The sequence below is a fragment of the Physella acuta genome, unplaced genomic scaffold (genome assembly GCF_028476545.2).
Source record: "Physella acuta isolate Inbredline_101_S28 unplaced genomic scaffold, ASM2847654v3 ptg000841l, whole genome shotgun sequence".
Taxonomy (NCBI): domain Eukaryota; kingdom Metazoa; phylum Mollusca; class Gastropoda; family Physidae; genus Physella; species Physella acuta.
In genome coordinates, this window is record NW_026732358.1 from 516,941 (window position 1) to 533,082 (window position 16,142).

The 16,142-nt window shown below is 43.4% G+C and overlaps 1 protein-coding gene across 1 annotated transcript in view; it reads left to right on the top strand.

Moving 5' to 3' along the window:
• Window positions 1–11,511, top strand: part of LOC131951969 (BCAS3 microtubule associated cell migration factor-like) — a 39,540-nt gene extending 28,029 nt beyond the window's left edge. The window contains exon 21 of the mRNA XM_059314439.1: window positions 9,141–11,511. Within this exon, the coding sequence (XP_059170422.1) occupies window positions 9,141–9,277 (137 nt within the window). The 3' untranslated portion in view covers window positions 9,278–11,511. The remainder of the gene's footprint in view (window positions 1–9,140) is intronic.
• The last annotated feature ends 4,631 nt before the right edge of the window (window positions 11,512–16,142 follow it).

The window sequence follows — 16,142 nt, forward strand, 5'->3', positions numbered from 1 at the left end:
CGCCGTGTCGCCCACTCGAGGCGAGTTGTCTTCCCCTGCTAGTTTCAATCTGTGAGTTCCTCAAGACGAAGCGAAAATAATTCGCCTCTCCCCCAACCGTTTGGGTAATGAAGATAAACGAAGTTTAGCGAGAGCGGGCAACCAGCTTACCCAATGGTGTGGGTTCCACGTCCCTTTCATCGGCCGGCCCGGGGCGAGGGGGCGCCACTTGAAGCCATTTCTGTAAACTGGCAGCGACGTCTTGCTGCCTGGGTGCTTGACTCTGGGAGCCAGGCATGCGAGTACAGCTTGGCCTTTGACCCCCGGGTTGTAAACGATTGCCCTCCGTGAACCCGCGGGTGAGTCGGTGCTCAACCGTGACGACTGCCCGTGTTTACTGACGGAGATGGTGGAGATGGCTTGAGAATCCCTGGTGGTGGTACTACAGGTCGTCTAGATGTTCTAATGGATAAGATGGTTGCGTTTTTATTATAAGGTTTAGATCGAATATGACTTCAGTCACGAAACTTCGATCATCTTCTGTGACTTTACTCCTTCTCATAACGGTTGTTATAGTATAAACCACTGCTCAGTATATCCATCCATTGATGGTTATACTGGTGGTATATCCATCCATTGATGGTTATACTGGTGGTTTATCCATCCATTGATGGTTATACTGGTGGTATATCCATCCATTGATGGTTATACTGGTGGTATATCCATCCAGTGATGGTTATACTGGTGGTATATCCATCCAGTGATGGTTATACTCCAGTGATGGTTATACTGGTGGTATATCCATCCAGTGATGGTTATACTGGTGAAATATCCATCCATTGATGGTTATACTGGTGGTATATCCATTCATTGATGGTTATACTGGTGGTATATCCATCCATTGATGGTTATACTGGTGGTATATCCATCCATTGATGGTTATACTGGTGAGAGAGCGGGTTGGTCGAGGGGTAGAGCTGTTACCCCCGGAGTTTGACTCCTGGGCTGGAGCCGACACTAGTCCAGTCAGCAGTAGTGTGGTGGTAAAACCTACAGCACCTTCACAGGCCTAGCTCAGAGAAACAGCTCAACTCTACTCACTCTAGTCGAGGTATGAACGGTCAGGTTCTCATCTCAACTCATCTGTCAGTGCTGGTCTCTACTTACAGAATATGTCAAGCTTTCTTCTTTTAAAATAAAACCCAATCCATTTAAGACATTGGCTACTGTTTAGCTGTATACAAACACTAAACACAACTAAAACTGGCGTGTCCTGATTTTACTCACAGGGTGCAGTCTTTGTGTCAAGGTCAACTAGTCTGTTGACGTCATAAGCCAACTAACTTGATGGTCATTGGGTACTTAACCTCGCTTTATAACAACAACAAAACTACTATCGCAACATACGTTTTGTGAGGTAACCTTCTCTTGTTAGAGTGGGTCAACTATGGATGGAAGTAACACCTAGGTCTACCTTTTCTATACGACACCTATAGTGCACCTTGCTGTACCTGCTGTAGACAACACCTATAATACACAAGGTTGTACCTGTTCTACCCACCCCTCTGACGTTATTGCTGCTCCTACTTGCACTATGTAACTCTGGGACGGTCTGCGAACCCAGCCGGTTGGAAGACTGCCCGTGTATGCCAGGATTGTTCGAGACTGGGCCCCCACGTCGTGGTCCGTGCCCCGAGTGCGAACACGTCACGGTTGAGTGCCCCCACACAGCCGCCATGGCCGACAGGAAAAGGGCGGCCACCACAGCGACACACCGGGCAAATCGGGACAAGATTTATGCATTACTTCCCCTGCCAGTGCACGTCAGTCTTATAATTCTACAATTAATTTATTTAACTCGCCATAAATCGACAGTTTTGCTTTGCATGTGAGAAAGGGGGAGTGGGTAGCATAATGAGTCCAAGTTGCCAACGCCATTTTCTAAGTGCCTCTTTCAAGTCGGGCTGGTCTGGTATCTGGGTGGAGTGGGGTGTAGCAGGGAAGAGATGGAGGGTTGACTGAGGTTCTTTTCTCCAACACTGCCGGGGTTTGTTGTGGCACTTCTTGGCTTAGATTCAACGTCAAGTTGGGCTGGTCTGATATCTGGGTGGAGTGGGGTGTAGCAGGGAAGAGATGGAGGGTTGACTGAGGTTCTTTTCTCCAACACTGCCGGGGTTTGTTGTGGCACTTCTTGGGTTAGATTCAACGTAAAGTCGGGCTGGGCTGGTATCTGGGTGGAGTGGGGTGTAGCAGGGAAGAGATGGAGGGTTGACTGAGGTTCTTTTCTCCAACACTGCCGGGGTTTGTTGTGGCACTTCTTGGGTTAGATTCAACGTAAAGTCGGGCTGGGCTGGTATCTGGGTGGAGTGGGGTGTAGCAGGGAAGAGATGGAGGGTTGACTGAGGTTCTTTTCTCCAACACTGCCGGGGTTTGTTGTGGCACTTCTTGGGTTAAAATCAACGTCAAGACGGTGCCGCCATGCTGGCTCTCCACTTGAGGTTTGATTCGAGTTTTTGGTGGGGTGGGGAGGGAGTTAGGGATAGAGACACCCCCCCCCCCCCGACTGTTTTATGCTGTTGGTCAAGTCGTTTGGTGCAGCGAATTGGGTGCACTACAGCCCTGCCCCTTTGTAATGTGGCTTTCATCTACCCTCGACAATCAACAGTTATTGTACCAATGGATCAACTGTTAATGGATCAATTGATCGTCAGTTATTGGTACCTAGACATGACAATTTCAGCTGCTTTAGCTCTCATTCTGATGGAGGATCTGGTTGAGATCAACGCCATGGGCTCTTGTACATTCCAATGTGAGAACCGCTTTATGATAGAATTAACTCAAAACGATTATTTTCACTATTTCACTTCAATATATATATATATATATATATATATATATATATATATATATATATATATATATATATATATATATATATATATATATATATATATATATATATATATATATATATATATATATATATATATATATATATATATATATATATATAGGCCTACACTTGCCTGGGCGCAAATATTTGAGTCTGATGCCTTGATTTAGCATCGTGAAACTCAGCGCTTTGATTCCCACACAATTACTGCCATCAGTTCTCCGACCGACCTAATAACTGTTTGACCACAAAACTGCGACATTTCGAACTCTGGCCTGCCGTTTTTGGCCCCCGCTGAAGGACAAAACATAGACATTTTGTCCGATTAAATCTCGGGCAACGGCTCCCCGGGTCCGGGCGGGGGCGTGGCGCCCTGCTCACCAGATTAACATCGTGTGTGTTTAATCTCAACTGCCCCCCTTTGGTCCAGCCCCTGTTTGATTCAGCCGTCAGTGGCCCATTTCGTGCCCTCGGCCTGGCCCATTTAATGCCCTCTGCGTGGTCTCTGGCACAACAATAAGGGCACCATCAGCGGCAGGCAGAGACAAAAAGGGGAGTTAATTACGTGCGGTGCTCTCCCTTGCCCGGCAGCCACACAAAGCTTGGCCACGAAATTGTTGCCCCTGTATCGCACATGGAAATGCCAGCTTTGTAAACCTTTCAGTGATTTCTTCTTTCGATCGCTCCCTCTTTCATCCTACTGACGCTTGTGTCATTTATGACGCTCTGTTAGTTTTATCCTTAGTGACTCTTGCCTTGAGTGACTCCCCCCTTTAGTGACTCGTATCTAACATGGTAACAAATGGAGGAACACCATCTTACACCTTACACCATTCAGAATCTGCTTGACGCTCCAATTTAAGACCTTACACCGTTAATAACGTTGGTGTCACACCGCCTAACACCGAACACCATTCAGAAGTGTAGGAGCATCTTCATCACATTGCGCCATTCATAATTTGGTGCCATGTAACACCGAACACCACTTAGTACAGTGATACACCACACTACCACCATACACCACCTATCAGACAGACACTATCCTCTATGCTAAACGTGATCTTTATTTACTTAAGTAAGATCAAGTACCAGCCGGCGTCTCCTTTGATTGCCAACAGCAATACCAACCTAGTTCCTTTCTACAGAGTAATTAATTGGTTGAATTCATGTTTTTATCGGCAATGACTAAAAATAGTGCTGACCTCTAATGAATAAAATAGTGTTGATTTCTTTATACGTTTAATGTTAGCTTCTGATGACTAAAATAGTGTTGATTTCTTTATACGTTTAATGTTAGCTTCTGATGACTAAAATAGTGTTGATTTCTTTATACGTTTATTTTTTTTTTTTTATCGAAGTGTTCTCTAACCTCGAGTGCACTGTTCAGTGGTCGACTTCTGGTACACTATAGGCGGGTGGAAGCCTCTAATTAGTGACTCCTGGTTTTACACTAGCTAATTAAGTTGATGAGAGGAGACGCATGAAATCGATGCTGAAGTGGTACGGTGATATCGCTCCCTCACACTCTGTGGCGCTGTTTCTTTCTTCACAAGTCATCTAAATCAGTCATCTATACAGTCATCTCGGGCTGTCGATATGGTCATTTAGTCATCGAAATCAGTCATCTATACAGTCATTAGTGCAGTCAACTTGAGCTGTCGATATGGTCATTCACTCTCTCAATGAACCTGTGGTCTACACATCCGTGTATATAGTCCTTTCACCCTGTCAGTCAACAGTTGACTTTTTATACAGTCATTACCACCAAATTACCCATCTTTGTAACATGTATATAGTGGCGGGGTATAAAGTAAACTCCATTGAACTTTAGCCTGCTGAGATCCGCTATTGGACTACCCGCTATCCTTCGATGGCGTCAGCATTACATTAAGGAGTCATAATTACACTTCTGCTAATGTAGCCTTTACCCTATGCTGGTTTACCATTAACCTAAGTTGGAGTCATCATGTCTATGAAAGTCACCTTTACCCAGCATAGAGTCGCCACTCCCCATTTGTTGGCGTCACCACTCCCCATATGTTGGAGTCACCACTCCCCATATGTTGGAGTCACCACTCCCCATATGTTGGAGTCACCCACCACTCCCCATATGTTGGAGTCACCACTCCCTACATGTTGGAGTCACCCACCACTCCCCATATGTTGGAGTCGCCACTCCCTTCATGTCGGAGTCACCTCTCCCCATATGTTGGAGTCACCACTCCCCATATGTTGGAGTCACCACTCCCCATATGTTGGAGTCACCACTCCCCATATGTTGGAGTCACCCACCACTCCCCATATGTTGGAGTCACCACTCCCCATATGTTGGAGTCACCACTCCCCATATGTTGGAGTCACCACTCCCCATATGTTGGAGTCACCACTCCCCATATGTTGGAGTCACCCACCACTCCCCATACGTTGGAGTCACCACTCCCCATATGTTGGAGTCACCACTCCCCATATGTTGGAGTCACCCACCACTCCCCATATGTTGGAGTCACCCACCACTCCCCATACGTTGGAGTCACCACTCCCCATATGTTGGAGTCACCACTCCCCATATGTTGGAGTCACCCACCACTCCCCATATGTTGGAGTCACCCACCACTCCCCATATGTTGGAGTCACCCACCACTCCCCATACGTTGGAGTCACCTCTCCCCATATGTCGGAGTCACCACTCCCCATATGTTGGAGTCACCACCACCCTCTGTTAAAGTCACCACTACCCTAACATGGGTGGGGTTACCACAAACCTCTACTGCCTCCATCGGGATGAGTGGGTCACTAATGGGACCCAATGAGCCGTGTTGATCCAACATGAGCCATGATGACGGCTCATCAAAGTGGCCCTGCACTCCTCGGCTGGCACCAGACTCGTGTCATTGTCTGCGGCCCATTATCCCACCCCAATGAGCCGCTGCCTGACGATTGGCCCGCTATTTTTATTTGACTGCCGCCTAGCGCCAAACCTGGCTGATTGGGTCATGCAAGGGTGGCTTCCCTTTGATAACAGTCCCGTCATAGCTCTTAGAATAGATTTTTTTAAAATTAGGTTGAATTGTGTATTGTTGGAGTGATGCTGATCTGGTTGGAGATACAGGTTGTCACCAGGGGTTGTCACTACAGGTTGTCAGTAGAGGTCAGCTTGTCTCGTGTCAGACCTGACAGTCATGGGCTGCTAAAGGACAAATTAGTCGGCATAGAAAGCCGTTGTTCTGTCACGCCTCTCTGGGCAGGGATCCGACCCTACGTCTACGGTGGAGGATGGTTGGGTGGGGGGGGGGGGGTGGCGTACGGGTACCCGCTGACACCGGACAATACCCAGGGAACGGCCGGCACGGTAGGAGAGTGATACGTCACAATCCGTTGTAGGATAAATGCATCAGATAGGAAACAGCTAACCGTGAAAAGTCTTCGCTGTTGGACATACGAGAAACAGCTCTGTGTGAATTAGTGAGTGTCTCTGTGTGAATTAGTGAGTGTCTGTGTGATATCCTTATGAAGAAAGGTCAAAACGTCACAAGTTGACCATCTGTGCAGGCCCTAAACGACGCTAACACTTGCCATAATATGTTGTAATCAGTACACCATATATGTTCTCCATGGCATACAACTACCATGTTTTCCCCACCCATCACACAATCTAAAACAAATATATTTTGCGTGTATCTAATTAAAACGTAGAAACTCACTCATATACAATCAACTGTGGTTTTAACCCAAGATGGCGGAGGGTGATCTTCTTTTCGACTGCGCATGTCTCTTGAATGACAGATGTCACATGTCTCAAGTTAATCGATGCTGATTGGTCAACAGTCCTGGCTACATGCGTACAATCACCCCATGCCCGGCACTCAGCGGGCACCGTGCCCATCAGACCTACCATTATGTTTCCTGTAAACATGACTTTACCGTCCACCATCATGCTGTGACCTTCAGCTGACCTTGTCTTGACCAGAGGACGTCTGGGTGACAAAACCGCTAACTTGTCGATTGGACGGGGGACAAGGGGTGAACTGATTGTATGGGTGGCGTACCCCCTCCCCAGCCACACACAGCCACACCCTGCTACCCTCTGTATAGAGCATGCAACAGTTTAAGTAGACATAAAGAGAAGTCTGAAGGTTTAATTGTAGGAATTGTTCTTCTCAGTCTCTGGTCCAGGCTCTATTCAACTGTCAGTGATGTCGCTAGTTGAGGGGGGGGGGGATGTTTCATGGCTTGCTGCTGGTGATAAGATCGGGGGATGTTCGTGTGTGGACGTGGGGTCAGCGTTTGGGGGTGAACTGGGTGGGAGGGTATAAACGTGGGGTTATCAGGTAGGTACGTGGGTTAGGGGCATGTTAGGACCCGGGGGTGTACTGAAAATGTGAGGGACTAGGGTTGGTCGGGTCGTGGGGTAGGGGCATGTTAGGCCGGGGGTAGGGGCATGTTAGGACCGGGGGTAGAGGCATGTTAGGCCGGGGATAGGGGCATGTTAGGCCCGGGGGTAGGGGCATGTTAGGACCAGGGGTGTACTGAAAATGTGACAGAATAGGCTTGGGACGTGGGGTAGGGGCATGTTAGGACCCGGGGGTAGGGGCATGTAAGGACCAGATGGTAGGGGCAAGTTAGGCCCGGGGGTAGGGGCATGTTGGGACCGGGGTAGGGGCATGCTAGGACCCGGGGGTAGGGGCATGTTAGGACCGGGGGTAGGGGCATGTTAGGACCAGGGATGTACTGAAAATGTGAGGGACTAGGGTTGGGTCGGGTCGTGGGGTAGGGGCATGTTAGGACCGGGGGTGTACTGAAAATGTGAGGGACTAGGGTTGGTCGGGTCGTGGGGTAGGGGCATGTTAGGCCGGGGGTAGGGGCATGTTAGGACCAGGGGTGTACTGAAAATGTGAGGGACTAGGGTTGGGTCGGGGGGTAGGGGCATGTTAGGACCAGGGGTGTACTGAAAATGTGAGGGACTAGGGTTGGGTCGGGTCTTGGTGTAGGGGCATGTTAGGACCGGGGGTATACTGAAAATGTGAGGGACTAGGGTTGGGTCGGGTCGTGGGGTAAGGGCATGTTAGGCCGGGGGTAGGGGCATGTTAGGACCGGGGGTGTACTGAAAATGTGAGGGACTAGGGTTGGGTCGGGTCGGCATAAGCACTATGTAGTGCGCGAATTGATGGCATAGGTAAGAACACAGGTGAGGGAAGGGGGTAGGACACATATAAGTACGTGCGTGACGGTTGTGTCATCTGCAGTTGTTAGATTTTACTCAAAGTGACATATATTCTAGTTCGTCCATAGTGTTTCTTAAAGGATTTAATAATTTGAGTTTTTATATATGTAAAGAAAATATGGCTGGCATCAGAAACGTTTAGGATGGACACAACTTGCATTCGTTTTTTATCCAAATATTTACCTGTCCAATTCGGGCATACATTGTTGACCCGTCGAACCACAATGACCTGTCTAACAAAACATTGACCTGTCCACCTCGACATACACAATGTTTACCTTTTGATCGTCTAGCGAAGCATTGATTTAGCCACCTCACAATGACATACACAATTTATATATTTTTAACCTGTCTAACAAAACATTAATCTGGCCACCTCCACAGATGTCTTTGACCTGTCTAACAAAACATTGATCTGGCCACCTCCACAGAATGTCTTTGACCTGTCTAACAAAACATTGATCTGGCCACCTCCACACAATGTCTTTGACCTGTCTAACAAAACATTGATCTGGCCACCTCCACAGATGTCTTTGGCCTGTCTAACAAAACATTGATCTGGCCACCTCCACACAATGTCTTTGACCTGTCTAACAAAACATTGATCTGGCCACCTCCACACAATGTCTTTGACCTGTCTAACAAAACATTGATCTGGCCACACCCCATATATGTTTTTGACTTGTCTAACAAAACATTGATCTGGCCACCTCCACACAATATCTTTGACCTGTCTAACAAAACATTGATCTGGCCACCTCCACACTTTGACCTGTCTAACAAAACATTAATCTGGCCACCTCCACAGATGTCTTTGGCCTGTCTAACAAAACATTGATCTGGCCACCTCCACACAATGTCTTTGACCTGTCTAACAAAACATTGATCTGGCCACCTCCACACAATGTCTTTGACCTGTCTAACAAAACATTGATCTGGCCACACCCCATATATGTTTTTGACTTGTCTAACAAAACATTGATCTGGCCACCTCCACACAATATCTTTGACCTGTCTAACAAAACATTAATCTGGCCACCTCCACAGATGTCTTCCACGACAGCTCCGAGAACCTGAGTAGTTCTGGCTCCAGCATCACCACCATACCGACCAAAGGTGCCGCGGAGATCCACACAGACAACAGGTACTCGGGCGGAAGTGATTCTCCCGACCTCCTCGGCTGAGCTGACCGGTAGTGACGTCATGGCACATGTGGATCAACCCATCGTTTGGAAGCATTCGGCTGTGTGGCTCTTAAGTACAAATGGTACTCATCATTGCTTTTTTTTTCTTTTTAAAGAAATATAGCAAACAAAATGTAAACTGGTTCTGAAGACTTTTTCATCAGTAATTTTTGTATCGCAGATTTCCTGTTGCTATTGACGTTGCTTCAGTGATAGACAAAAAAAAAACTTTTTCTTGATATTTAGCATCTTGGTGCCGTTTATGTCTTTGACTGAAACCACAACTTGTGGTTTGTGGTGGCTTGTCTGGTATCTTGGTCAAGCTGGTTACTACTTGCCATGTCTGTTTTAAAAAACTACAAGACTTAATGTTTGACAGGCAACAGTTGTAATGACATCTTGTTGGTGAGGTTCTGTAGGCTAATGACAAATTTCTTTTTACAGTTGTACAATTGGCTAAGTGTACACAATGTATGATTGAGATGTATCTGTTAAAAATGTTAACAAGTACTAATGATTGATAATGTGTTTTGACTTTTTAAATTGACTAAAGACACATTGTTTAAAATGTGTTTATATTATATTATGTGTTTAATTTTTAAACTGTTTAGTGTATTTTGTTTCAATTTTTAAAATATATTTTTCTTTTACCTAATAGAAATAACCAAGTCACCTATATATAAGGTTTAAAATTATCAGTAGCGTCACTAATGTTAGCTGACTCTGATGAGAGTCACCAATGTTAGCTGACTCTGAGGTCACTTATCAAGTGGAGTATGTGCTTTAACATCAGGACGATGTTATTAACATTTCATCTTTGTCTCCTCTTGGTCTATGGTCTGAAAGAGATTATGACTCTACATGACAAGTGTTAATCTTGGACCAGGCTTTTATATTTCTACATTGATATGAAAACTTGTATGTACCTGGTCAAACACTTTTACTTCATGATTCTGATAGCAGCTGTTGTTACCTTTTTAAAAGTGACATGACCATTTGTGTGATCTTTTAATAGCTATGTAATAACAGGTATAAATAGTTGTCTTAATATTTAGACCTAGCAAAGTTAGAAGGTTTCTTTTTTTAAAAAAAAGTTTTATTTTTCTTACCTTCTCAAATTGATATTTTTAAACATGATTTTTACATTCTTTCCTACTTTCTCATGTTTTAGACTATGAGAATTACAGCACATTTTCATCTAGTTAACAGATAATAAATGTGTGCATCTCAATGGTTTTCATGCTATTTATAAAGAATTCTTTGCCATATGTTTTCTATGACACAATGTATGACACATGTCATGTCTGACAGGGTGTCTACCACCATGTCTATTGTCATGTCTTACATAACACGGTGTATGGTAACATTGCTCCTGTTAAATATTTCCCTACTAGCCCCTCCCTTTACCCTTCCCGCCCCATCATAGCGGAATTTCGTGCTTAAATTTCTGAAATATTTGTATTTTAAATATGTTTATGACCATTTTTTTTACTTCCGGGTACTCTAATGAACTGGGTCGGCTCAAATAAAACTTCCAGTTCGACAGAGATTTGAACCAGGGCTTGTACGGCGATCGTACTCTCTGTTGCCAGGCTGCCATCTTGATAGGGATTTGAACCCAAGTATCTGTAGCTCACGTTTTGTGTTGTCTCCCTACCAGGATAAAGGATTGTGGATGGAAAGTCCTCTCCATCACGTAACAACCTATATTTAAAAATAGAGGTTCTGTAAATCAGAGTGGCTTGTTTATTTTATTTTCTTCTTGTAGTTATAACACTAGTCATTAGCCTGGACCCCTTCTTTCCTCCCCCCTCCCCACAACTACAGCATTATAAATAACAAAGGACTTGTAAGACTATCTAATACATAGGCTACAACATTTCCATCACAAAATCTACACGAAGAAATTTATTTTTATACATAAAAAACTGCTCATTCTTACAAAAAATCTGTCTAAAAACTTTTATTTCAGATTAAAACAAATTAATTAAAAAGATATTTCAGTTTTTTTTATTTATTTATTTTTTTAAGATTTTGCAAAGATTTGTGTAATCTTAGCGCTTAATCATCATAATCTTATCGTATTTCTAATTAAATTACTTTAAACCTGGGACTATCAAGAAAGATGTCGTGAACTACTTTTGTATTTGTTTTCACCTCTATAAACATTTTTAACCATGTATTTTTATGCTGACTATTCAGCTTGAATTAACGTCATTAAATTGATCAATGCAGTAATGTGTTGTTTGTGTGTGTTATGATCTTATCAATGCAGTAGTGTGTTGTTTGTGTGTGTCCTGATCTTATCAATGCAGTAATGTGTTATTTGTGAGTCAATAACAGAAGTTAGCCCGTCGTTCCAGTTAAGATTCAAGCTGCTCAACTTTGGATTGTGTGGAAAATTACCATATCTAGCTGATAAACAGGCACTAGACTGGAATACCCAATGGAAGATTAAAGTAGGTAGATCTAGCCAAAACAAACTTGAAATAGATCAGCTGAAATGTCACTGGCCCAAGGTGGAGGAATTACCCAAAACAGAGTAGGATGGAGAGATGTGGTTACGTTATTAGGGTCAAGAAGAGGGCCACGGGAATGGTGATTGGTGGTCATATCTAGAGTCGTTTACTAGACACAGCTACCAATTGATGGCTAAAGCAACTACACCAGACACTATAGCTACCACATCTAGCTGAAGAAATTGGGCACATCTGCCACATCTAGCTAGCCACATTTACCACACGAAGATAACCACATGCACCAGATCTAGCTACAACAACCACACATGTCAGACACGCACCTATCTAGTGCCAAATTGGCCTCTAAAAAAAAAACACCCAACCAGTGGCGTACATTATTAATTCAGTTGAGCGGGTTCCAGCCTCCCCATGACCACCCCTCAGCACCTGCCCCCCCCCCCCCCACTCTAACACCCCCCTCCCCCCTGTACCTACTCGTCCAGAAACTAGCCCCTGGCGGGGAAGGTCCAAAACGCTCGTCCTTCTTTTTAAACCGGGACGCACGTGGCACTGCCGGCATTTTCCGGCCGCGCACCCGGTGCAGAACTGGCCAGGTAGATGGAGGGCGTGCATAATTAACGAATTTCTTACGCTTGAGTGCACAATGTAAATGCCGATGTGAATAAGTGACTAGTTTAGATGCTCGAGTACAGACTTTTATTAAATGACTCATTTCATATCAAGTCAAAATTGTGAGTGGGACATTGACCAAAGCAGTCATACGAATGTAGTCTTTGTATGCAAGGGTCATTTTACCTGGCATTGATTAGCTGTCGCTACATGCTGACCAGATGTGCGTTCTTGCAGTTGTAAAATGAAAATATTTCACTGATTTTTGCGTTTTTCTATGCTTTATTGTGAAGGCAGACTAGGAAATAAAGGGTTAATTTAGTAGGACGTTAGGACTATAGAGTTAATGTAAAAGACTTGAGGACGAGTGGGTTTAAGTTTAACTTTGTTGAGACTAAATACCTTATGGGTTAACTTAGTGAGATTTGGAGTAGACTGGCTAATAAAACGTGGACATGCAGTGATAAGTTCGTGACCTTTATGTCCTCACATGTAGAGCTAGGGATACAAGTTATGTTCAACACTGTATGTTGTAACGTCTTATGTAGCCATTTTGTTTTAATAACCAATTCAAATATTTATTCAGAGAGAAAGGTTAGTTTGATTTCCCTAGACTGTCAATGCGACAAATAATAGCCGAGAAATATTTCAGTATTTGGAGTATTTCTGAGATATGTATTTTGAATGTTTTTAAAGGCTCCTGTAAAGTAAAATCTGCAGGAAGCGGTTTGAGCTAACGTTCAGCTCAGCCTAAAGAGAAACCAGCAATAAAAACTGGTACCTACAGCCAAGATGATAAAACCAGAGTCTTGCATCACGTGCTGCCTGTGTTTTGGTGACGTCATACTGCTGAGTCAAAACGTCAAGAAATTAAATTCCTGCGTCCTGCAGGCGTTAATCCTTCCTGTGATAACCCGCAGTGAAAGGGTCCAATAAAAAATAAAGGAGTTTTGAGCTAATAAAATGGTATGTAAATATGACATTATCAAATTAAAAGCACATAATCCGAGACTATTAAAATAAAATACCTAAGTCTAGAACTATTTTTTTTAAAATACCTACGACTGAGAACTCACAAGATATTGTTTTTAAAAAGTCTTCTAATGTTAAACCCAATTACGACAAATTGTATTTACTTTCTCTTGTTTGTTTTTTTTTTTTTAAATATTCACGCTATTGTTATCATTTTTAAAACTAGACAACCGTCACACTGTGGGTACAGTGTTTCTTCCAGACTTTTGCCTCCGGGGGGGGGGGGCACTTGAAATCTTCGGGGGGGGGGCGGTAAACTTTCTTCGGGGGGACGGACACTGTTAAAAGTATATATTTTCTATATAAATTATATAAAGTTCATTTCGTTCGGGGGGGGGGGGGGGGGGGTGGGCGGTAAAAGTTTTTCGGGGGGCTAAGTCCCCCCGAAGAGATGCCTGGAAGAAACTCTGTGTGGGTAGCGATACTGCTAAAATCAGAACACATAGTCAAGCATCTATCAGCCATTGGTCACATTTTGTAGACGACACGTGACCTAAGGATATCCCACCCACCCAGTTTCAAGCGCCAACTGACGTCATTTCTTTTACCCAGAATTCAAATTAACGACGGTCTTGATTTTACGGCCTAAAAAATAAGGCCCTATCACAGACACAATAAGAAAATATTGACCACTAACAGTACCTGATACAATTTTCAAATATCCTTGTTATAATTACCTTCACGCAGTCGCTGATAAAAGTTAGAGCCTTGTTGTTATAATTACCTTGTGATTATGTTGGCTGTGTTACCATACAGGGCTGATGATGAGGACTAAAGCCACATAGAAACTGGTCGAGGGGGGGGGTAGGTTGGTGAAGCCCTAATTTAGTTCTATTCTTCTGGTAGCGGCACTGAGGCTGACTACTCCGGTGGATTGTGGGCTGTCATTAAAATCTGTTGTTGTCAGTCAAATCACAAAGCTTGAATTTCATATTTAATTTTCATTTTTTTTCTGGTAACATCAGCTTTTTTGTGTTATTAAAATGTGTTTATATTTTCATCAACTCATCAGTTTTAAGGTTTAATAACTGTATTATTTTTTAAAGATTATAACATCTTTAACATGATTTTGATTATGTCAGCTGATTATTTTTTTTTAAATTTAAAAATATTTTCAAAATTAAGCGAAATCGAATATTTAACATGAGGTCATAATAGTAACAATGTTCTTTATTTGAATGATTAAAGTATTGGTCTACCTTGGTTCAACACATTTTATGTTTTGTATTGAGTGAGAAAATACATTAAGTTCTACAGTATGAAAAAAGTCGAAATACACAACAATTTGATGGATGAGCTACATCTTGTTCATACATGCAGCTAATTTATATGAATTACACATTCGCGTTTGTTAGATGTTTTTAGAGCACAAAAGTTCGTCAGGATTTAAAAGGAGAAAACAATAACTCGTCAGGATATTAGGAAATCAGACATGGCATTCTAAGATAGAAAAAAACTTGTCTTCTACAACACGGAACAGCCAGCTGTTCGATGATTTATATAAGAAGCTGGGAGTCGGTAGCAATACATCCACAACATTGATTGATACTGTGTTTAATGTTGTTTGACTTTGTAGTAGATCGTGTCTGTTTACTCGCAGTAGTACACATGTAGTAGTTGTCTAGAGTAGTACGAGTTGAGTACTTATATAGGACCTATGTGGAACATGTGTTATTCACATATAGTACTCGTATAGTAACTAAATAGTATTCGTATAGTACCTATATAGTACTCCTATTGCAATTGTATAGAATCCATGCACAATACATGCAGTACTCATTTAGTATCAATATCGTACCCAAGTAGTACTCGTGATATATCCATGTAACACTCTTACAGTACATCATCAACTCCTGAATCTGTGCTCCACATAGCGCTGTATTATGTTGTCTATGATTGTTTAACATCTGCCTGTAGGCTAACATGATTCTGTTTAACTATGAGAGGGTGGGGGAGTTGAGGTGGAGGCGGGGTGGGGGTGGGGGTGACGACTCCTCATGATAAAAAGACACGGCACCTAAAACTGATTAGCCCACGCTCGTGTCTGTTTTCTCGTGAGTTTGGGATCTAATGATGCTCATAATGAAACCTTGGCCACATGGCCACATCACCGTGGGCCACCGCACCTTGGAGGCCAGTTGTGGTGCACCGCATGGCCCCGCGTGTGAAATAAAAACACCGGACTCCAGCCGTCATGGGGTTAACATTTCCTTCATTTGTGTTAGGGTTAACATTTCTTCCATTTGTGTTAGGGTTAACATTTCCTACCGCCTCCATTTGTGTTAGGGTTAGCATTTTCTACCGCCTCCATTTGTGCTAGGGTTAACATTTTCTACCGCCCCCATTTGTGTTAGGGTTAACATTTCCTACCGCCTCCATTTGTGTTAGGGTTAACTTTTCCTACCGCCTCCATTTGTGTTAGGGTTAACATTTCCTACCGCCTCCATTTGTGTTAGGGTTAACATTTCCTACCGCCTCCATTTGTGTTAGGGTTAACTTTTCCTACCGCCTCCATTTGTGTTAGGGTTAACATTTCCTACCGCCTCCATTTGTGTTAGGGTTAACATTTCCTACCGCCTCCATTTGTGTTAGGGTTAACATTTCCTACCGCCTCCATTTGTGTTAGGGTTAACATTTCCTACCGCCTACATTTGTGTTAGGGTTAACATTTCTTCCATTTGTGTTAGGGTTAACGTTTCCTCCATTTGTGTTAAGGCTAACATTTCCTACCGCCTACATTTGTG